We start from the raw sequence: 22,862 nt of genomic DNA, 5'->3' as shown, positions 1-22,862 counted from the left end.
CGTGTTCAAAAGAGGCAACTGACTTCCAGAGGGGACCCCGCTCTCGTGAAAATGAGTATAAATAGCACGTCAAATAAAACCAGACGCTCTTTGGCGTGTATACGACACGTGCTCGTCTGACGTGCATATAACACGCATCTGCCCTGAACCTGCTCTTAGCCCAGCGCGATGGTTTTTAAACTTATTGCTGGGAACCCACGACTCGTTTTGCACATCTCCATCATTTTCAAACCTGAAAAAGATCACCAGCTCGTCAGGAAAGAGCTCGGCGAGCTCGAAGGAGTGTGTCGGATAAGGGAGACGTGCAAAACGTGCTCTGGGTCCCGACGAACAGCATCGAAAACCACTAGCGTTCATATTTTTGTTTTTGTTTTGGCTTGCTCTGAATAAAACGATATTCTCTTTTAGAAGAAAATAATAAAATAAATTTACATTTCATCGAACATGAATAATATAACCGCATCAACTCAGTCGCGTCGTCCCTGAATAATTCGTATTCGTTTTACGTTAAATGTTGTTTTATAAAACGTTCATTTACTTACGTTTTTACTTGCACGAAAAAGGGCGTTATTAATTACACCTAAAAATGGACCCTTGTGAATATTGAAACTGTGGCAGTTTGCAACTGCGCCATTAAACTGTTTACTTGATGTAAAAATGGAAGAGATGGTTAGGGTGCACAATGACACAAAACATTTCTAGTGAATTTTATGCAGATTAAGGCGATGCATGCAAAGGAGATGTCATTTTAGGGAAGAAAATAATTTCACACATATATTACCAAAACAGTGTAAATTGGAAGTTAGGGCATGGGTTAAGTTTGAGTTCGTCGCCCTAGCCCTGTCGGGAGAATTTAAGTAGAAATCAACAAAGCCGTGGTTTCTACGCACTCCAAGGCAGTAGGTGGCGGTGTGCGCGGCGGACGCGGGCGTGTAACCCGGATGAGGACCGAAGAAGACGCGCCCGTCTGCCAGCGGCTGCGCAGAGGAGAGGAGTTTGTGCGAGGTCTGCTGTCAGTCACCGGGAGACCGCCATGTCCAAAGAGGTAAAACCCCGCAAAATACTCCGCCTGTAGCGTGTAGGTCGCACAACGGCCGCGCGTTCAGTTCTCGTCGTGGAGTAAAACGCGAGAGCGAGTTAGTTTAGTCCCCGGGGTGTTTGTGGTGCGCGCGCCGGTTTCCTCGCCGCTTCGCCCGTTTTCTTTGTTCGCGGCCGAGGCTCGCGTAAAGACGCGCTGGAACGCATTTCCTTGGTTCTGAACGCGTTTCGGCCATTCGCTTTGCTTTCGCGTGCGCTTTCTTAAGACGCGCGTTTCTTTCCGCGGACGCCTTTTCCTTCGTCTTTTTAAAAAGGTGCGTTTTTACCGGCTCCGACGCTGTAGGCCGCGGTGTTGCAGACGCGCTCCTGCGCCGCGAACCGATTTAATCGGCACCGTATGGGAAATGCTCGATCCCAACGACGGTTTCGACGCTGATATTGATAAATGAACGCTCTGCGTCCTCGGCTTTGTTTTTCGGCGCTCCTTGGGTTTGTGTCTTTGCACGGGAAACGCCTAGCTCGTTGTTAAAACGCCGTTTGTTCGGACGCGCGGATAAGTGTGGAGCTGATTGTGTAACGTTTGTTTATTTCCTCTCAGCAACAGACCCCCCGCGAGCCCGAGCAGCTCCGAAAGCTCTTCATCGGGGGCCTCAGTTTCGAGACAACAGATGAGAGTCTAAGGGCCCACTTCGAGCAGTGGGGGACCCTCACAGACTGCGTGGTGAGTACATCTGCGAGCATTCACATGCTAATGAACAGAGCGGCCTCTGAAACCAGCTGTCCCTTCTTTCCCCCGGTCTGCCCGCAGGTGATGAGGGACCCCAACACAAAGAGGTCGAGGGGGTTTGGCTTCGTGACCTACAGTTCGGTGGGCGAGGTGGACGCGGCGATGGACGCCCGCCCGCACAAAGTGGACGGAAGAGCTGTGGAGCCCAAGAGGGCCGTGTCTAGAGAAGTAGGTGTTCCCGGGAAGTATTTGGGAATAAGTTGGGGGTTTGGACGTTGCAATAACCGCTCGTGCTCTGATTTGCAGGATTCGTGCAAACCAGGCGCTCACTCCACTGTTAAGAAGATGTTTGTGGGTGGAATCAAAGAAGACACGGACGAGGAACATCTGCGCGAGTATTTCGGCCAGTTCGGTAAAATCGACGAAGTGAACATCATGACCGAGAAGAACAGTGATAAGAGGAGAGGCTTCGCTTTCATAACGTTTGATGACCATGACGCTGTTGACAGGATTGTCAGTAAGTGACTGCCACTCATTTGTGTCCATATATATATATATATCTCCAAAAAAGTGCATGGTTTACAAGTTGGCATTTGTATCAGGATGCATTGCTTCTAAAATATTTGCATGGAAAGACATCAATATATATATGTATGTATGTGCTACACGTTTAATATTTAGAAAGTGACCAATAGTTTGACCAGTATTTTATAAGTCGATTGAATTAGATATATGGAGCGTCGCTACACTATAGAAGTCAGAAGGCACTGAAGTTAATTCCTGACGTGCTTCATATGATCCTGGCTGTGTCTCGTCCTCCGTTACGGAGACGGAGTGTGCGGTGTGTCTCTCAAGTCTTTGTTCTTCCGTTCCACCCACAGTACAGAAATACCACACGGTGAATGGACACAACTGTGAAGTCAGGAAAGCTCTTTCCAGAGAAGAAATGAACAGGGTGTCGATGAATCAGCGAGGTAACGCCGTCACCCTCTGCTGCTTTGTTTTGAGGTAAACCAAAAATCCCCAATTGTTGAAAAACGACTTGATTAAACTCTTGCAGGCGGACGAGGAGGTGGAGGGGGCGGTGGAGGCGGTGGCAACTTTGGCAGAGGCGGAGGATATGGAGGTACACCTTTGCATGCGTTCTCGTTCCTGTTGTATATCACAGAGATTTTAAGGCCGTACTTGACTAGATGAATTCTACTTTAATTTTGTACAATGCATATTTCTTCACGCAATAATTGGAAGTGATTATTTATGGCTCGTTTCCACTGAGCGGTGCAGCTCGGTGCGCAATTGTCCGTTTCCATAGTGATTGTAGCGAACTAAGCCGCTTTTTTGGTCCCCTTCTGCGAGGACATGCCTAGCGCAGGAAAGGGTGGAGCTAAACTCACTGCAGGAGCGTGATTGGTCGAGTAGAATCGGGATCTCTTCACGCTTTCCAGTCTTGAGTTTATTTGCATTGGCTTATTCACATCAGAGTGAGCAAAAAACATTTTATGATTTTAAATTTTCACAGACAATAGTCGTTGTTTTAATATGCGTTCTTGTCGACTTGAGAAACGTTGTGGCCCAAAAAACGCCAATCTTTAAAATATTACTGTTACTGTGTCGTGAAGAGTTTATCATGCCGTTTTCGTAACATGCGTTCGTGGTTTCATGCGTATTTTATTTGCTCCTGGTCGTATAGTTCTGGCCAAACACAGTTATTTTAAACTTTATATGTTTATTTTGAACTTGACCGTAGCCTCTAATACTTTTATAATGGGTTTTACTGTACATTAAAACTGAATTGTGCTTATCGTCACGCTTTATCGCCGACCGCTACTTTCCGACACGCACTAAGGGTCCCAGTGGTGGTGGAAATACAAGCTGGATTAGGGTGTTCTGTATCTGACCGCTCCGTGGAAAGGTACGGTAAGGTTGGCTATTTTGGTAACGTTAACAACGGAAATGGACTTAATTGCGTACCGTACCGAAATGAGCCATTAAAGTTGTGTGGAAAAACTCAGGAACACACTGAGCCGCCTTTTTAAGAAGTCCTGGTCCACAGTGTGTTACGAGTTGTTTATTTTGAAATGTCTTCCTTATGTAGGTGGATATGGAGGAGGAAGAGGTGGCTACGGTGGAGGAGATGGATATAATGGCTACGGAGGAAATGGTATATAAATATTAAGAAAGCGATCGCGCTTGACCGTCGAGCACTGTTTCCATGACCGTGTTTATCTCCCGTCTCTTCATCAGGAGGCTACGGTGGAGGTGGGCCGAATTACGGCGGCAACCGAGGATACGGAGGCGGCGGCGGAGGCGGCGGTGGATACGGGAACCAGGGTGGAGGCTACGGCGGAGGCGGCGGCGGCTATGATAACTACAACAACGGCGGTGGAGGCAACTTCGGAGGAGGTCAGTTACAGAGCAAACCCTTTTGTCACGCTGTTATTAGGTTTGCCTTTTTAACTTTTCGTGCTCAGTTGCGTGAGTTTTTCGGTTTAACGAATTGCTGAAACAATTCAATACGGTCATTGTGTTAATATTGCATTGCAAAACGGTAAGGTTAGGGAACTTATATTTTAAAATGCATGTATGCACTGTTTTCTATATACCTTATTTAAATGAATCATTTGACACAATTTATATTTTTTGCCTTATTAAATGGCCTGATGGCGTTAAATTAAAAACATGCAACCGCTAAAGGATGGCTGTGTTTTTTGCAGGCAACTTCGGAGGCGGCGGAGGCTACAACGACTTCGGCAACTACAACAATCAATCTTCCTCTAACTACGGCCCGATGAAGGGAGGGAACTACGGCGGTGGAGGAGGCGGAAGGAGCGGCGGCGGCCCGTATGGAGGTGAGCGAACGCCGCAGCGCCGTCCAATGAGCGCGTTCTCCTCATGCTTGGAGAAGTCGGGTGTCTCAATGCCGCTTCTTTTTGTAGGCGGTTACGGAGGAGGCTCTGGCGGAGGTTACGGAGGCGGCTCCGGTGGGCGGAGGTTTTAGTTTCCAAGGGTAAGGACTGCCCCGCGTGTGGAAGAGGACTCTGAAGTTAGCCATTAGTTTGCTTTTTAGCTCATCCATGTCCAAACATCTCATAAGATGCGTAACCTATGCAAATGTTAGCCCGTAATCACTCTTCAATTGGTCGGTAAATGAGTAAAGCTATCGAGTTTTCAGTGCAGGGGATCCAGCAGCAAACCTTCAAATCTAATAAAGCTAAGATCGACAAGACGAATGTTGATTTTGAGTTGCTCTCCAAACCTTCTGGCTGCAGCACATGCAAACTCATCCCCATTGTCCTAACCATGCGGTCTTAGCTGACCTGAAGGTTTGCTTCTGTGCTACTACTACTCATTCCCCTCCAGTTCAGCTCTTGATAAAGACAAAGCAAGGTTGCAAAGTGTAACTGAATTTATGTTCCGTATTGTCCAACAGGCCACAGTACTTAGAGGAGAGCCAGAGAGAGATGACAGGGAAAGGAGAGAAGCAAGCAGGTTTACACCTAGATCTGCCCAGCCAAGCAGTGTGGCGGCGATATTAACGTCTGCCATACGAAGAGAACGTGTTCAATAGGGGAGGAGAATCATGTGGGAATGGGGGCGGGGGGTTGAAGGGGTTAAAAAACCAACAAAAAAAAGGAACGTTGTCCTGGAAGACATTTACTAGTTTGTAGTTTTCCCTTTTTTTTGTCTGTGAAGTGCAAAGCATTCCAATGAGATTTTATGCAGGGTTTAATTGTTGTGTTGGCTTTTCTCTTGAACCAGTAGGGTGTCTGTGTTTTTTTTCTTTTACATTTACTTTCTTTGCTTTCTTTTCTTTTCCTTTTTTTTTTTTTTTTTTTAATGTGAACAGTCACCAATCAAGATTAAATAAACCGCTCCAGTTTTTTTATTTAATTGCATTCGTCAGTGTTTTGATTTCGGTCAATTTGTGAAGATGCATGAGCGACTGCCGGGTGTTTCACGCAGCAGACCCGCCGCGTGTTCTGACGCTGCCGGGATCTGTCTTTTTGTCGACGTGGACGTGAATCTTTACCCCGAAGTCGCCTCGACCTTGGGTTAAAGCATTCGCAAGCCTGGGTTAAATAACGCGCGCTGCTTTGCCTCGACTTCCGCGTGAAATGCCTGTAAACGAATCGGAGATCTACGAATTGAACCGCAAAACTTTAACTAGCTTGTATTTACAATCGGGCCTAACGCGCGTCCTGGCACGCGTTTCTTTGTTTGAGTTCCGCTGGGGAAAGAAATCCATGAGAGGATTTTTTTAGCCACTCTGAAGGCAACCTTGCACGTAAGCGGTCAGACTATCCGATGAAGTGCCAGCAGAGATTCTAGCCATCGGGAGGAGCCAGCTTAAAGGCTAGCCAAAGAGAAGAGACTTTTCAGAAGCGGTCCATCGGAGAGAGGCTAGCCGTTGGGATGAGCCAGCTGAGAGGCTAGCTTATTGGAATCGCCAGCAGTCTTATTGAGAACAGATGATTGCTGTTATAAGACTAGCGAGAAACAGCTACCAAAGTAAGGTATTTAACATACCAGACTGGTAGGTAAGAGGAGAATTTTAGTTTTGTTTATTTTTCTTCATGTGAATTATTTGTGCTCATCAAAATTAGGTAACCGTGTAAAGATTTTGTTGCTTGGTTGTTTTCGTGGTTGTGGTGAAAACATGAGTGCCGAACTAGCACAGTGAGCAAGTTTTCAACTGTGTTTTAAGTAAGGTTCGGTATCTAATTTTATGTTGTAAAAGTAGTCTTTTGTGTCAGTGGTGCATGAGACACTTAATGCTTTCTGTGCTTGGCTACATGTCTCTTTAGTTTGTCTCCTTATGTGGGTTTTAAGTCGATTTCTTCTTCTTCCAGGGATGTAAACTGGTGGGTTTTATAGCTGCGCCGCTGTTAGCGCCGGTTCAGGAGGCCGATGATCTCGAAGGTGAGCGTGTGGTGCTTTTATTTGTATTTTTAAACGCCGTGTCCTTTTTTTACGCTTTCGTTTTCTTCTTCTAGGGTTGCTATTGACTGACGCCCGAAAGGCAACCGCACAATCATTTTAATGTTGCATGCTTGTGCCGTTTTATCCACGTCAGCGGACGGTCACAATGTTTGAATCGGTAAGCCACGTTTTAAATAAAAGCAAGTGTCTTTAGTCTGTAAGATGTTGTTAATTTTTAGTTTTAACATTTTTCTCTTGGTTCCCCTCGCAGGTTGTTAGAGCGCCGGGTCAAACGCCAAACACTAGCTGCTGGACAGCATTGGAAATGTTTTCAAAAAGTTTTTAATAAAATTTTAAAACATTGAGGCGTGGGGTCAAAGGCTTTATTTACCAAAGCAGTGATTTCACACCTATTTTATATTTTGTGATGTTATTTGCTGCATACATTACAGGCTATAGAAAAATATATGAACGGATCAAGTGATAAAGGGTCTGTTGCATCACGTGACTGCTCTGGGAAACCAGAACAACTTTTTGTTGTGCGATTTTTAAATAATTGCAATGAGTGATAGTCATTTTAAGACCATTATATGCCACTGAATATATAATCGTAATATAATGCCATAATAATAATAATAAGGCCTACACACTTTCAATTGACAACAAATTAGATCATGCAAATTTATCAAAATAATAGATACCTTAAACTTAAATAAATGGTAAATGCGTTTTCTTACAAGCAGAAAAGAGACAAATGCACTTTTATGGAGATTTTTTTCCTTTTTTTCCATCTACAGATTTTCTTTTTTCCTCTGGAAAGTGAGGGTGCACACTACTGAGGGTGCACACTACTGAGGGTGCACTGCGAGATGCACACTACTGCTGAAAAGCAGTCTATTCAGCATCAGATCTCTGTACGCACAAACACACAGATCCCTAAACGAGGCCGCGTCTGCAGATTCAGCTTAACACACGAGCTAGGCTTTATTTCTTGGCCAGTCTTGAATATCCTGAATATTAAGTAATTAATTTTACTTGCCATGGTTCAAAAAACCCCAAACATGTCAGTAGCACTATCACAGTTGTGTCCTGCACAAAGTTATTGCCAAAACTGGGTAATAGACCTGAACTTGCCGCTCTACCTAAATTTAGCCCGTGTAGTTTCCCACGACACTCATTACTTTGTGTAGGTGCATACTGTGAAATAAAATGCAACCAATTTATCAATCATAGATGTAGCTGTGTATGAATATATGCAGTATTCTTCATGTCAAGTATTTTTCATGTCATTATACTGTTTAGAGCATAAGAAAAAATTATGAACATTTTATGAATATTAATATTTCATGTCATCAAAAACATTTTTCCTCAAATCAACTTTCCTTAAGGCTGGTTCTCAACTATGTTACAAAATATTTAACACTATTTAAAAAGCAAACAATTTTTTGATGTTTTGGTTTATGTGATAACTAACTTATTTTCCCATTAAACACAATAGTACCTATACACTGTATTTAATTTACATAAGGACAGCATTTTGAAAAAAAACCAAAAAACAATGGAAGTAACAATTGGCCAGAATTTCATAATATCTCATAATTACATCAATTTTATTTTCCCATAAAATGCACAATAGACCTTATAAAGACAAAAGAGTGACGGTGAGACTTTGGGAAAAGGCTGAGAGAAACTGAGTAAAAGACCCAGAAGGTAAAGACATATTTCTGTGTGACTCCAGAGGAAGAACAGAATCTGGGCAGACTATATATATATATATATATATATATATATATATATATATATATATATATATATATATATATAAACATATAGTCTACAGTTCACAAGCCAGAAAGCCATACGGTGGCGCCAGAGATCAATAAAAAGCGAATAGAACACAACATTATTTTCTTTTTCTATTGCTAATATCCTTTTCTTCAATCTCTCGTCACATTTTCTAAACTCTGAACTCGCACGACGCCATTTTGTTGTGACCACATGTCGTAACCTTTATCAACCAACTCTGATAAAGTCTGAATTGCAAGAAGTAAACTTTCAATTCCAATAACATGGAATTTTATAAACAAATTGTGAGATAAAAAGGCCACGGTTTCACACTTTAAAATGGGTTTCAACTGAAGGTAACCCGAAGACTAAATTACATCAACGACAACAAATATGGTGTTCATATCGTCTTTTATATGCACTGAGAACTGAAACATGACAAGTAGTGTGGTTTTTGTAAAGTCATCGACTGTTATGACCATGTTTCTGTTGGATAGAAAACTAGACCGTTTGAATTGAACTGAATTGAATTAACCATTTGGCTAATTGTGTTGTTGTGTTAATAAAAAGTACTTGAAGTATTGCATCTGAAAAAAAAAAACTGTAAGATATAACTGTAAGATATAAGCATATAAGTAAGGATAGCATTCAAAACAGGCAGCGTTATTAAATAGCATATTTTCTTAGCATGGATGCTATTAACGCTAAGTGCTATGCTACTGCTAACAGAGAGGGACTTATTGACTTATTTAGTTCAAATAAATAAATAGACGCCATGGTTGACACCCTTACTGGGACAATAAAGACACTTTATTGTCAACTTTTGGATTTATGTTTAAACATAAATGCTTTTATGACGTTAAAATTTAAAAAGGTCGTACGTGTTTTAAAATCTGCGTCACTGATATCAAGCGGTTATCTTTGCGTAATGACGATTATCCAATCACACGTTAGTGGGCGGAGTTAGTATAAATAGCCAGGGCGAGCAAGACTCCGCTCAAAATAGCTCTGTGGCCAAACATTCTCTCATTCCTTGTCCTGCTCCACTACCTTTCATTTTTTCATTTTTTTCACTTTTTTTTTCAAATTCACCTTCATTTTTATAGCTCGGCTGCGTTTGGTCAGTGAGATTTGGTCCAAAATAAATGTAATATTATACTTTCTTCACGATTATGTATTTATTTATTTAAAATCTCAAATGTTCTTTAAAATGCAAGGTTCAAAAAATAAAAGTAAAAATGTACTTTTTTTTTTACGCTTGTGCATTTATTTATTTTCTCTGATGGAAATGCATGAAAATTGTGAAATTGCAACTGATCCGGAAATTCTACCTTATTTTATACACACTATCTCACTTTTTTCCTTCTTAAAAACACCTGTGCAAATCCTAAGGTCTTTATTACAAGCCATTACTACTTGCTTACCTATAACAGCATCTGATATTTTGGTCCTCTATTGTTTTTTTTACCCATTTTCTTTGTACTAAACTGAACACACGTTGTAGGCCGTATGCACAAAGCTTTGAATGTTGGGTTTCTTACCAACCGGCCGATTTCTGGCCCTTCTGTGACGCCGTAGATAGTTGCATTTATATGTGTTTTTGTACATTCGTCCTTTTTGAACCCGTGTGTTTATATTAAAAGACAATTTACCGACGAATCAGCTTATATCTATATATATGTATCAAAAGTGCCAGTAAGTATGAACTGTCCCATGCTATTTATAAATCCATAAGCTCTTTTTAGACAGAAATGTGATTATTTCCCCAGTGTATAACAGGAGTAACTATGACCTTCGTTGGCTTTCTAATTCATCCTAATTGCTTGAAGTTACTGTAATCCGCTGCGTGTGTTATTACTTTTTTAATATTGTTAAATGGGTATGTTTTTAAATACCAACGTAAATCTCGTTGTATACGTAATGCATCATCATTATATATTTCTAATTTAATATTAATTGCATTATAATTATTCATACCCATCGGCCTTATGTCAGTGTAATGCAGCTGAATTAGTTATTATAAATGAGATGACCCTTCTCGTTTTTATCTTTGTTCTTAATGAGCTTCACGTTTAACCTAATAATTCAAGAAAAGGTGCACCATGAACCATAAGGTGACGCTCTTGAGCCGCTCGCGTTTCTACATGCACTATAGACACTATTTTATAACGCCTATTTCGTAAAGGGCATTAAATAAGTATGTGAAATAAATGTCATGAACTTTGCATGTTTTTTATGCTTACATGTGTAGAAAAGCAACGGCGACCTCCGTGAGTAATGCCTGCACTGTCGCACAAACTAATCACGGCTCAACATTAGATTATTCCTCACTTTTGAGCATTTTGTCCGTTCCCTGATTGCGGCGGCTGTCTCTTTTAAACAGTTTTTGGTCAGATTTATTGGCGCGCGCGCATCGCTTAGGGCCTGGTTGTTCGTTTTAGTCAACACGACGGTGCAAAGCATGAAAGAGAACTGTCGTGAAGGTAAATAAACTAAATACAGCTCTTTTAGAGGAGACTCGAGTGGATCTGGATTAGGCCGAATTAGGCAACAGGCTATTGATTCCTGACCTGCCCCTCGCTTCTCTTCTAACGCGGCGTGCTGATCAGAATTTGTGGGCGCTTGTTTGCATCGAAAATGTGACATTTAAAACAATTAGCCGAGTTTATTTATTTGCCAAATCAGATTGAGAGGCAATTCAACTCAATGAGGGACGTCATGAAGTGGCAACATGGGACTTGAGAGTGTCACATTGATTTTAGAGGATGCTTTTAAACAGCTGGAAACATGTATTTGTAAAGTTGAGCGCTAATAAGAATTGATATCCTCGGCTTCGGTGCACAGGCTTTAGACACACACGTCTACACTAAGGCTTCACTATAAAGCAACATTTGTTGGTTGTTGCGTTAAATAATAAAGAAATGTGAGAAACGGCTTTGGTAATAGCGTGCTGCGTGTACCGTAGGGACAGTTTGGCATCTATTCGTGCATCGTTTTACAGTAAGCTGCTTGTATTTAGTTTGGCTAACGTTGATTGATTGTTTTCTGGTCTGTCTCTCATCCTTGAGATACTGGTACCACACCTGAGATGCTAATCATCTGAGCAATTTGATTAAAAGTACTTTATTTGAAAGATTTAACACTTAGACTTGTCTGTCTTTTTTTTTTTGAACTGGCTCTAAGATGAATAATTATAGCACGGTTCAACCGAAAACACGCAGCTTTAATAAAATACGTCTGTAAGAATAATAGACGCAAAATTGCAGCATCTGCTAAATGTTAATTATTTTAGCAAAATAAGGGAGATCATACAAAATGCATGTAGATGGATTTATAAAAACGTCCCATTTCAGGGCTGTTATTAAAAGCATAAAAGCCTTATGCTGGGATATTATCTGTTTAATTTCACAAATTACAGTCAGGTTTTGCTGCATATTGTTTAAGCGTTGCCTGACCCTGATTAAGTGCAATAGGTTTCCGAATGATGTATTTTCAATATGCATACGCCGAGACTCCTGGATATTTTTGGATATTGCAAAAAAATTAAAATCTTGTAAATGAGTCATTATGTCACTCTCAGAAATAAAGGTCCAAAAGCCGTCACTAGGGCAGTACCTTTTCAAAAGTTAGGCTTTTGTACCTATTAGGTTCTAGTACGAACACTTTAGGTCCTACTATGTTCCTTTAAGGGACCAAAATGATCGTTTAGGTACAAACATGGAGCCTTGTATTAATTCCACTTCCAGTTATTGTAGTGTTACAAAAACAAATGGCAAGCTATTATTCTCTGATTATGAATCGTTCTGATAATAAGCATGTCTTGTAAAGCAAACAGTTTGACTCTTTATCGCACCTTTTCACTATTTTCACTTCCACTTTGCAAAATAAGGCTTTTATTTTGACATTTTTATTTGTGTTTCACAAATAATCAATCGTTTTGTGTATTTTATTCTCCTAAATTACAGGTAAAGTCATGGTTTCACACTTCCTCTCCCGCTCTTTCTCTTTTTCTCTCATCCCTTACCATTCAGAAGTCGCCCTCCGACCTCAGGCGGGTTCAGACGGAGGTCAGGCCCAGAGAAGTGTGTGTGTGTGTGTGTGTGTGTGTGTGTGTTCTCTCCCGCTCGGCCGGTGCTGCCATGGCAACAGAGGCAATCCTAAAGGATGCCGGGAAGTTGCTTTGAATGCAAGACTCCCGAAAGCCATCGGGTTTTGCTCCTCTCCCCTCCCCTGTCCCTCCAATACTCAGGAAATTAAAAATGCACTCGATGAGAAATTCTTAAAATGATTTTCACGAGGAAAGTTTATGTTGATACGCGAGAGACAGAGCACTCCCAACCTTTCTATATAGTGTTGTTGATGCATGATATTATCTTAAGATATCTTCAGTTGCAATACGCTAAACCATGAGCAACTAACAAAGTATCAGCATGAACAATGAAGGTATGAATTCGTAACGCATTTTACGAAATATTCAAAGTTAGTAAACGTGGTTAAAGGCCGAGGTTCGATCCCGTGTCTGATTCTCGGAGGCTGGAGGGCTGTTTCACCGCAGGCCTCTCGCAGCGTCCTTTCAATCCGCTTGCGGTGATTTGTGGCTGCTCTTGAGAATTGTTTTGGCTTTTAACATTGATTTATTGACCCCCTGTGCCAAAGAGAGTATTATAAATCTGCAATTATTAAATGGAGGAAGAAAGTGAAGGCATTTATATAGGATGCAGGGAAATGCGAATAATCACGGGATTGTGGAGAATGAGGCGAATGCGAGTTTTTGCCAAATAACAGAGCATTGCGTATCAGGAGGCGAAATTGGAGGCGAATAAAAGCTAAAAGAGATGCTACGCAAAACTATGTTTGAACACCTCAAAGCCAAAATTAATAGTAAAGACTGTCACAGCGTTAGGGGCGTTCAAGTAAAGTCTTAAATAAACATAAATAGTTAAAAAAAAAATATTGGTCGTGAAAATTTAAATAAAAAAGTAAAACTTGGAATCACTCGATAGCTAACTTCCGTAACTTTAACAGGTAAGTGTAATACATTTATCATTAGCACCTAAGATGCTGTGTATTTAGGTCATTAGTGTGATTGTATTTATGGTCCTTCGAGGACTCGCTCCATCCCGTCGCCGGCGGTAAAGCGCCATGAACGCGCCTCAGAAGAAGAAGCTCCCAGCGTGCACCGCGGTGCCGCGGCTCTTTTGTTGCCGGAAACCTCGCGGAGACGATGCAGTCACGTCCCGAAGTCGAGAGGTAAAGCATAAAAACGTGATATAATAAACTCTCCCGCACGCAGGGCATGAGCGCGTCGCGTTTTCTGTCGCTGCGTCGATAAACATCGAGAAGGAGGTCCGATACGCGTCGTGTGAGATGTTTAGATTAACGTTAAATCCTTTGTGATGTTTTTCATGTCATAAGAAAGCCGTTAAAAATGTCCTTTAAGGTAAAATTAAAAATTCTAATAAAAATACCATTTAAAAAAAATGTCCTTTAATAAAACAGCAGTGATATTGCGACGCGTGCGCTTCACATGACTTTTGTTTTCACTACAGAAGTCCCTTTTTATCTTAAATAATAATAATAATAATAATAATAATAATAATAATAATAATTAAAATAGCTGTTTTTATATGCTTTAAAATGTATCCCTGCTGAAAATAACTACAACAGAAGCCCGGTAGGAAGATACACAGAACTTTAAATGGTTTTAATTAAAATACCGCTTTGAACCGTTAGTTTTTCCAGTAAAACATCACAAAATTACTTTTTTTGTATTGTATTTTTCCAGTAGGATTTAACGTCCCACCAATACAATCCATCACATACCAGCAGACACCATTAAAACCAGTACAGCTCCCATTATGACCATTAAATACATTTTCTATTTTCTATTGTTTTTTAATATCATTTATTGCTTTGGAGTATTAATTTTTAGCATCGTTACTCCAGCCACGTGATCTTTCAGTAATCATTGTAATATTCTTATTTGCTGCTCAAAAACATTTATTATTATTATTATTATTATTATTATTATTATTATGCTGAAAGCAGCCGAGTAGAATTTCTTTCAGGCTTTGATGAATGTAAAGTTCAGAAGAACAGCATTTATTCAAATTAGAAATAATGTAAAAGATTACGGATGTCTAAATCGCCAGCTTTGATCGATTTAAAGCGTCCTCGATGAATAAAAGTGCTCATTTATTTCTGAAGATCATGTGACGCTGAAGACTGAAGAGTTATGCCGCTCGTCTTCGTTCACAGGAATAAATGCCATTTTTAAAATATAGGCTATTCAGATGGAAATAGCAAAATAATATTACAGTGTTGTTGGCTTTTGCTGGATTTAGGATCAAATAAATGCAAAAATCTTGACTATGGTGTATATTGTGAAGCAGCTGCCTTTGCCGTAATACAACAGCATTTAAAGGAACAGTTCACCCAAAAATACCCCATAATTTACTCATTTCCAAGTGTATATAACTTGAACTATTCCTTTAAGGTGCGAAGTTTCCCTTTTAATGAAGAGTAATTGTAACAAGCGTAGGTGGACGTGATTTCATTTAAAAAAAAGTTTTGGCAGCAGCCGTCCACGCCACCAGTACGTTTAACCTGAGTCGGCGACGTTTCTTTCGTGTCTTGGACAGTGGAGACGCGTCCGCTCGGGACCCCCCCGGCCTGCCGGACCTGGCCGCCGACCGGCTCTTTAACGGCTCCACCGCCGCCTCCAGGTTCCTGAGGGCCGAGCTGGAGCTGAACGCGCGCTTGCGGACGCTGACGTTTGGGAAACCGGTGCGGTACACCTACAACCCGCTGGAGTACGCCTGGGACACGCATCGCTGTTACGTGGAGAAATACTGCCAGGAGGGCCAGAGCGTCCTCTTTCTGGGCATGAACCCAGGGCCGTTCGGCATGGCACAGACAGGGGTCAGAGGAGGTTATCTCTTTTCATTATTAGTAATGATATTATATGAGAATAAATGCAGTGGGTCTCCATGCATCCTTAACATAAATTCACAAATTAATTGCATTAAATGTTACCTGCATAACAACAATAATAATCTTTTTAAAACCAACGATCTAAACTTAAATCAGATCTTAAATTGGCATACATTTAAATAAAATATTAAAGTCTTGTTTAACGGAATAAATTGAAGTATGTTTATGCTTAAAACAAGTGCAATTTAAAAAAGTATTAACTTTATTTCCTTTTGAATGCAGTTGATATTTTGAGCCCACTGGCAGATATTTGTTATTGTTTTAATGGTTTTTATCTTATATAACTCATAGTGTGCTCCTTAGACATATTGACATTGTGTTCTTCAGTTTTTCTTCCCTTGCGCTTAAAAAGCTCTTTTAAGTATAACATTGACCTTCAAGAAACCTCGGAAGAACCAATGATTTTCAACACATTTGCATGCATTTAAACAGGAAAGTGTGTCTAAGTCATCATGTTCTCTCTTTTGTTCTTCCGAGCTGTCTGAAATAAAGTCTTAAATACACACCTATTAACTAAGTGAGTTTCTCGGGGAGGTTTCTCGAAGCGTCTTGGAGACGTCGTTCTCCACAGTTCTTCTGGAAGTAGTCCGTCTCGGTTTGCTCCGTCTCTTCATGTCTTTCCAGACAGACTGGATGATGGTCAGATCTGATCAAACGAAAAATGTAAATGACTAAATGAAGGTTATTAATGAATGATATTTCAACAGTTTTTAGCTGCTGGTAAAATCCTTTTGGCCACCGCTGCTTATTGCTATTTTTGATCTTGCAGACGTTAGATATTTCCTCCTGATTAGTGTTTTTGCAGCATGTAAGCTGTATAAAAGCGTATTTAAAAGTCCCTTATTATTAGCGTCCGCATCCGTGAGTTCTGCCAGAAAGGAGCGCTTTCTGTAGTAAAGCTTCTCGCTCAGATTTCATCCAGGTGTGTGTGTTCCTCGCTGTGAAGGTGCCGTTCGGCGAGGTGAAGGCCGTGCGCGGCTGGCTGCAGATCACCGGAGCGGTGGGCCGTCCGCCGGAGGAGCATCCCAAGAGACGGATCGCGGGCCTGGAGTGCACTCAGAGCGAAGTGAGCGGAGCCCGCTTCTGGGGCTTCTTCCGAGAGCTCTGCGGGGAGACGCACAACTTCTTCCGCCACTGTTTCGTGCACAACCTGTGCCCCCTCATCTTCATGAGCGAGTCGGGGAAGAACCTGACCCCGCCGGAGCTCGCGGCCGCCGAGCGCGACGCCCTGCTGTCCTGCTGCGACGGCGCTCTCTGTCAGGCGGTCGGCGCGCTCGGGGTCTCCATGGTGATCGGGGTGGGCAGGCTGGCCGAGCAGCGCGCTCGACGGGCCCTCGCTGGGGCCGGCCTCGACGTGAGGGTGGAGGGGATCATGCATCCGTCCCCCAGGAACCCGCTGGCTAATAAAGGATGGGCTGCCGTAGCCAGAGACAAACTAGATCGTCTGGGGGTGTTAGCTTTACTGACCAGCGCCGGCTGATGATAAACCGCATGAACATCAACTTTATTTTAACCTTTAACCAGTACTTTATCACACAGGTATTATTTATTTGTGGTAATTATATTTTATATCATTTGTTTTTTATTAGCAGAGGATCTTTTTGTCTGTATTTTATTTTGTGGAGATAACACTGTAGATATTACTGTATATTAGTCTCTGATTATAACACTAAGGTAGCCACGTCTTTGCCGTCGAGTGATTTTTTTTTGTCGTTGTTTCGTGAGATGAACGTATAGACTCGTATCTATAGAATCCCGTCTCACGCTCAGCACCATCCTTTCATTTCGTGTTCTTCTCTTAACAGAAGTGTTTTCTAGAAATACTTGCTTGGACTTTTTAATGGACATGTATAAACATTCATGCTCGTATTCACAGAGTGTTGGATTTTTTACTTGAGTACTAATATACTTAAAATATATAGAGCTCACACTAAGCGTGCTTCTAATGCGTTAACATATATACACTCGAGACTTAATTCATCTTTGTGTGGAGTACTGCTTGTGCACAAGTCACAGTATTAACGTTAAGATTAAAACTACGTGATCTTTGATCAATACCAGTCTTTAAATGCAAGATGTTTCAAGTGTACCCGAAATAGCAATAGTTCAACTTCATCACAATCAGATATAAGTGGGTTAAGTACAGAATTAGTTTCTTCCAGTTTGGTAGAATTCAATTAAAAGTACCACTGCAGTCCATACATACACTTATGGAAAATAAGATTAGGTGTGTACATACATACATATATATATATATATACACATATATATATATATATATATATATATATATATATATATATATATATATATATATATGACAAATGAGCGCCGGGTCATTAAAGCAGAATTAGAGAATTTCAGATAATCTATCTTAATTCAAAAATGATTGAATTATACTGCATGGAAAATAAGATTAGGTGTGTACATACATACATACATATATATATATATATGGCTAGCTATATATATACACACATAGTCATCCTCAGCGCTGTATTATGTTTAGATCATGTCTACTACACAGAAGTGACTGTCTCTCTCCCGTCTGTCTCTCTCTCTCTCTCTCTCTCTCTCAGTGACTCTCTCTCTCTCTCTCTCTCTCTCTCGAGCATGAACATCAGTCCCTGTTTCATAGCTGATTCTCGCCAGAGCCATCGATACCGTGACAAATGAGCGCTCGGGTCATTAAAGCAGAATTAGACGAATGAAGATCCACTGGAGAAGAAAGGAATGCACAGGGTAGGGTTTTCATTTATTTGAATTATTGCTTTATTTGAATAATGAGGATGAAAAACAGACAGAATTCTAGTGATATGTTGATATGCATTGTACAGTCTTTCATTATCTATCATCTATCTATCAATCAGTCTCTCTCTCTCTCTATCTCTATCTATCTATCTATCTATCTCTCTCTCTCTCTATCTATCTATCTATCTCTCTATCTCTCTCTCTATCTATCATCTATCTATCTATCTCTCTATCTATCTATCTATCTATCTATCTATCTATCTATCTATCTATCTATCTATCTATCTGTCTATCTATCTATCTATCTATGTTCTCCAGAGTTAATAAGTTGAGTTTTACTATTTTTGAATCTATACAGCCTAAAAAATAAAGTTCATTAAGTCCCAGGCGTTAAAATGGGCTTTTATATTTAAAAAAATACTTTTAAAATTATTTTTTATTCAAATTATAATTTAATTCATTATTTAGGATTTGAAAAGGATGTGTAGATTGCACTCGGAAATCGTGGTCTATTGCAAACTGCACGACAAATTAAACGAATAAACTGTAATAGATATAAATTACGTTTAATTCAACATTTGCATTAAAACCTTTCAGGTAATATAATCGGATCGCATTTGACCTAACTGCTTTATCACTTTAATTTAAATAGATAATCACGTGGAAGACTGATTTAAAAATAAAAGAAAGACAATCCTAAAATAAACGATTTAAACGAACAGCAATTAGAATAAAACTCAAATCTTATTTTAACCCACCTCAGAGAATCTTGAGCATGCAGAAGTGTTATTACAGTTAAATATTAATCATTAGTTTACTGTATTTAATGTGCATCTACTGAATTAGGTGAAATAGGTTCATATGAGCTAAAGATCTGGGCATCTCTGAAATAATATTCTGTGCATGTATATAAAACACGACATCTTCTCAATAGATAAGAGAGGTCTAACAACAAAAAACAGTCAGTAATAATTCATAACTAACAGAGTTTATGCTTTTATCACGGTTTTACTAAAATGATGCTTGATGCAGCAATCTCTATTAATCACCTCGCGCGCTGTATGCTGCATCCTAAATGTATTATTATTATTATTATTATTATTATTATTATTATTATTATTATTATTTGTGCATCAGTTAATGAAGACAGCGATCGACCATCTTAACATTGCTCTTTCTGTAAAATACTGTAATGTAGCTCTAGCTATCCTAAATAAATTTTTGGGCACGATGTGGAGAAGATGTCAAGAAGAAAGTGTGAATTAATGCCCATTAAGTTTTATTAAACAGGTCTTTTCAGTTGTGTTTGACTCAACAATCTTTGTTTTCCCGAAACAAACAAGAAAACGAGATTCTTTTGGTTAATATGTCTATTTCTTCCTGTTTAACGAACAGAATCTATAGGAGAAAAAACGACGCTTTTACCAACGATGCAGTATTTATACTAATAATAATAATAATAATAATAATAACAGCCTGATGAATGTTGATGTTATAAAACAACGCACTGTGTTCTTGTCAGCTAGCAGGTATAAATCATTGCATGAAAAGCTTGATCGTTAATTGTTATCAAACGTATTATTTTATCTATAAAACACAAAACAATGAAAGAACTGAACAGAGTGAGGAAGAAGAGACGACGAAAAATGAAAAGCGCGCACCATTACATTCATTATTATTAATATTTCCGCCTCGTGCATCGCTGACCCTCACATCCCACCTTCGTGAGGAAATATACATCTTAAATATAATCTCAGCGACTCGCCTTCATTTCCAGTCTCTTTATGAGAGGACATGAGGGTTACTTCACGGATTACAGTGATTTCACTATTATTTCGTGGTGCTTTAATCATGTGTAGAATTTTCGTTGAATACATAAGATCGCAAAAAATATCTGTCAGTGAAAGGACTGCAAAAACAAATCTAGATGCATGTTTCAAAGATTATAAATACGAAATACCGACAACTACGGGGGTGGTATCTCTCTTAATGATGAAGGGCAAAATGTAGGCCTGTTTAGTCAAATACATTCGAGTTTCTGTTTTTTTACTTTCCTTTTTTTTTTTGCACGCTGCAGCTAAACAAGTTCATTCTGATATTTAATATGTATTTTGAGAGATGAAAGAAAATCTCTCCGTTCAGATTTAGCATTCCTAGTAAACCATTTTAACGTTTTGTTTAAAAACCCCTTCTCAGGTTTTAAATGTTCTGAATGTAGAGAAGTTGTGTATTTGTTTCTATTCGTAATTTCGAGCGGTTTATGACTCGATTTAAAAAAAAACAAACAACAGGAAATGACAGTATTGATGGTATATTCATCACAACTTTATTGACTATTTATTTGCGTTTTTATTTATTTCTCTAAACACTGCGATCACCTTTATTAGCCGATATTCCAAAATTAGAAAAATTGCAAGAATACGTCTTTTTTTAATTATTTTTTTACGCCGTATGGTTTATACAGACCGTAGCACAAAGAAAACTAATGCATTTATGCAAAAAACATTTTTTTTTTCGCAAAGCTACACAAACGTTCATCAAAAGTATTTGCATCTAATATATTTACACACATTTACAACCCATCCGTTTCACGGTTCACGCACGATAAATTATTCTAGAGTGAAATCCGACGCTTCCCTTAACTTTATTAAAACACATCCACGGGCTCTTAAACGCGCTTCCCGAATAAATAAGACATCTAAAACACCCGAGGAGCAAATCAAGACAGAAAAATCTGCTCGCGGAAACGCAGAGGCGCGCGTCGCGTCTAAGTCGCCGTCAGTCGCGCGCTCTCTTTCTCGCCGCGTCCCCGTCGTCTTCTCCGTCTTCTCTGTCGGTGTCCCGCCCGGCTCCCGAGCCGCTGTCGTTGAGGCCGGACGCGAGGTTGCTCTCCTTCTTCCACTTCATGCGCCGGTTCTGAAACCAAATTTTAATCTGGCGCTCCGAGAGACACAACGCGCCCGCGATCTCTATCCGCCGGCGCCGCGTCAGGTACCGGTTGTAGTGGAACTCCTTCTCCAGCTCCAACGTCTGGTATCGAGAATAGATCTGGCGACCGCGCCGTCTGTCAGACCCAAAGCCAACTCCTAGGAGAGAGATGAGGAAAAAATAAACTCAGTCCCCGCGTTATAGGCTTTTATTTAGAGCGCGAACTTTTCTGCGCGCATGTTCCCTGCTGAGTGCACTTGTTTTGGAGAAGCGCTTTTTGAGCAGGCGTTTCCTCAGTGCAGAAGTCACTCTTTGGCTGGTGTTTATATATATATATATATATACTCACCGCTGTGCGAGTTCATGCGCTGCATCCACGGGTATATCTGAACGGCTCCTTTGGGTTCGTGAGAGAGAGTCTTGCTCTGGTCTGAAGGGTAGTCCTGGGTCGTCGCCTGTCTGCAGCTCGGAAGCGCGTCCTTGTCCTGGAAGAACACGCTTGACCCGTACTCGTACGCCCCTCGGCCGGACCCGAACATCACGTTATCTTGCGTCGGATAGAACGGGTTGGAGTACATCCGGTTGTGGCCCGCCGCGGCGCCGTACGGCGGGAAGTGTCGCGCCGGGTCGTAGTTCGTCGAGCTGAGCGTGACGCTGGGCAGAACCTCTTGAGCGCCGTTTAAATGGCACGGGTTCGTGAAGTAAGTATTCATGCCTGCTGTCCTCACACACTCATACAGGCCACACACACCTTTCCTCACACCTGATGGGTCCGCGCGCGCGCCCTCACGAACGGCCTGCTTTAATGGCAATCGTTGTATAAACAGGCCCGCTTTTTTTTTAGCTTCTGATTCGCGATCCGTTAAAAGACGGGAGAGATGTCGGAGTCAGTCGAGCGCTTATCTCTCGGTAAAAAAAAAAACAAGAAGGCGTCGGTAAAGACTTTTCTGTGCGCTGTTACAGAAACGTGCGGGACACAACGCGTGCACACACACCCTTATATTGAGATATTAGATTATTGATTCTCTCTCTCTCTCTCTCTCACACACACACACACACACACACACACACACACACACACACACACACACACACACACACACTCACACACACACACACACACGCACACACACACACACGCACTCACGCGCACACACAAACATGTAGAGTCGAGATGGACAGATAGAAAGCAACACAATCTTTTTTGTCTTTTTTTTTGGCTCCAACAAAATGATTGTAATTAGTGAGCTTCATTTACATTGTAACGAATTAATCAGCGACGATGTCTAATCACGAAGGAGCGCGAGCTTCGGTTGTTATTCGTTTTATTTAGCTTGCATATTTAAATATAAAACGTGAAACAATGCAGGTTACGAAACAGACATAAAACAGCACCTCTGCTTGGGATATCGTTTCGGTCTACAGTAAATGTAGTAAATGCACCGCCGAGAAAGTGTTTTTAAAACTCTCCTAATATTTTTTTTCTCGTAGTTTGATCCGTGTACAGTTTATAAACAAATTTCACGAGTATATTATTTATGCATTTCACGAAGCGCGACTCTGTATCTCACACCCAGATGAAGTAAAACGATGCGTTACCACGTTTATTAAACTTACATTTACAAAAGCAAAGGTTTTTTTTATCGCTTTGTATTCTGCCGCTCTAAATATAGGCCTGCGTTGAAAATAAAAGCGTTTCATTAATATTAAACTCGCATTT

General features: G+C 40.6%; 3 protein-coding genes across 5 annotated transcripts; 2 read left to right on the top strand and 1 right to left on the bottom strand.

Annotated features, from left to right (window-relative positions):
* The first annotated feature begins 887 nt into the window (after positions 1-887).
* On the top strand, positions 888-7,048 carry hnrnpa1a (heterogeneous nuclear ribonucleoprotein A1a). 3 transcript variants are annotated; one of them, XM_043251498.1, is made up of 13 exons: positions 888-1,045; positions 1,637-1,759; positions 1,847-1,993; positions 2,072-2,282; positions 2,647-2,739; positions 2,826-2,891; positions 3,861-3,926; positions 4,010-4,168; positions 4,480-4,614; positions 4,702-4,772; positions 6,616-6,685; positions 6,760-6,863; positions 6,957-7,048. In XM_043251498.1, exons 1-10 carry the CDS (start codon positions 1,034-1,036, stop codon positions 4,761-4,763), a joined length of 1,074 nt encoding a protein of 357 aa, XP_043107433.1. In that variant the 5' UTR covers positions 888-1,033; the 3' UTR covers positions 4,764-4,772; positions 6,616-6,685; positions 6,760-6,863; positions 6,957-7,048. The 3 variants fall into 3 exon arrangements, with proteins under 3 accessions (XP_043107433.1, XP_043107432.1, XP_043107434.1); XM_043251497.1 differs by having other exon boundaries at positions 5,196-6,685; XM_043251499.1 differs by lacking the exon at positions 4,702-4,772.
* Positions 7,049-13,587: 6,539 nt separating this feature from the next.
* smug1 (single-strand-selective monofunctional uracil-DNA glycosylase 1) lies at positions 13,588-17,518 on the top strand. Its single transcript, XM_043251233.1, has 3 exons — positions 13,588-13,720; positions 15,112-15,391; positions 16,410-17,518. Exons 1-3 carry the CDS (start codon positions 13,695-13,697, stop codon positions 16,941-16,943), a joined length of 840 nt encoding a protein of 279 aa, XP_043107168.1. The 5' UTR covers positions 13,588-13,694; the 3' UTR covers positions 16,944-17,518.
* A 3,260-nt stretch (positions 17,519-20,778) lies between these two features.
* Positions 20,779-21,921, bottom strand: hoxc6b (homeobox C6b). The gene is made up of 2 exons (XM_043251234.1): positions 21,492-21,921; positions 20,779-21,300 (listed from the first exon to the last, which is right to left on the bottom strand). Exons 1-2 carry the CDS (start codon positions 21,853-21,855, stop codon positions 20,993-20,995), a joined length of 672 nt encoding a protein of 223 aa, XP_043107169.1. The 5' UTR covers positions 21,856-21,921; the 3' UTR covers positions 20,779-20,992.
* Positions 21,922-22,862: the final 941 nt, after the last annotated feature.

This window comes from Puntigrus tetrazona, chromosome 11 (genome assembly GCF_018831695.1).
Source record: "Puntigrus tetrazona isolate hp1 chromosome 11, ASM1883169v1, whole genome shotgun sequence".
Taxonomy (NCBI): Eukaryota; Metazoa; Chordata; class Actinopteri; order Cypriniformes; family Cyprinidae; genus Puntigrus; species Puntigrus tetrazona.
The sequence above is the reverse complement of the archived record's forward strand: the minus strand, read 5'-3'. Positions and strand labels throughout refer to the sequence as shown.

Excerpts from the sequence above, each read along its gene's own strand:
- smug1 (XM_043251233.1), top strand. The coding sequence starts at position 13,695 with ATGCAGTCACGTCCCGAAGTCGAGAG. Across the intron at positions 13,721-15,111 it reads TCACGTCCCGAAGTCGAGAG|TGGAGACGCGTCCGCTCGGG; the intron begins GTAAAGCATAAA and ends TGTCTTGGACAG. Across the intron at positions 15,392-16,409 it reads TCGGCATGGCACAGACAGGG|GTGCCGTTCGGCGAGGTGAA; the intron begins GTCAGAGGAGGT and ends CTCGCTGTGAAG.
- hoxc6b (XM_043251234.1), bottom strand. The coding sequence starts at position 21,855 with ATGAATACTTACTTCACGAACCCGTGCCATTTAAACGGCGCTCAAGAG. Across the intron at positions 21,301-21,491 it reads GCGCATGAACTCGCACAGCG|GAGTTGGCTTTGGGTCTGAC; the intron begins GTGAGTATATAT and ends TCTCTCTCCTAG.
- hnrnpa1a (XM_043251498.1), top strand. Across the intron at positions 3,927-4,009 it reads TAATGGCTACGGAGGAAATG|GAGGCTACGGTGGAGGTGGG; the intron begins GTATATAAATAT and ends TCTCTTCATCAG. Across the intron at positions 4,615-4,701 it reads CGGCGGCGGCCCGTATGGAG|GCGGTTACGGAGGAGGCTCT; the intron begins GTGAGCGAACGC and ends TTCTTTTTGTAG.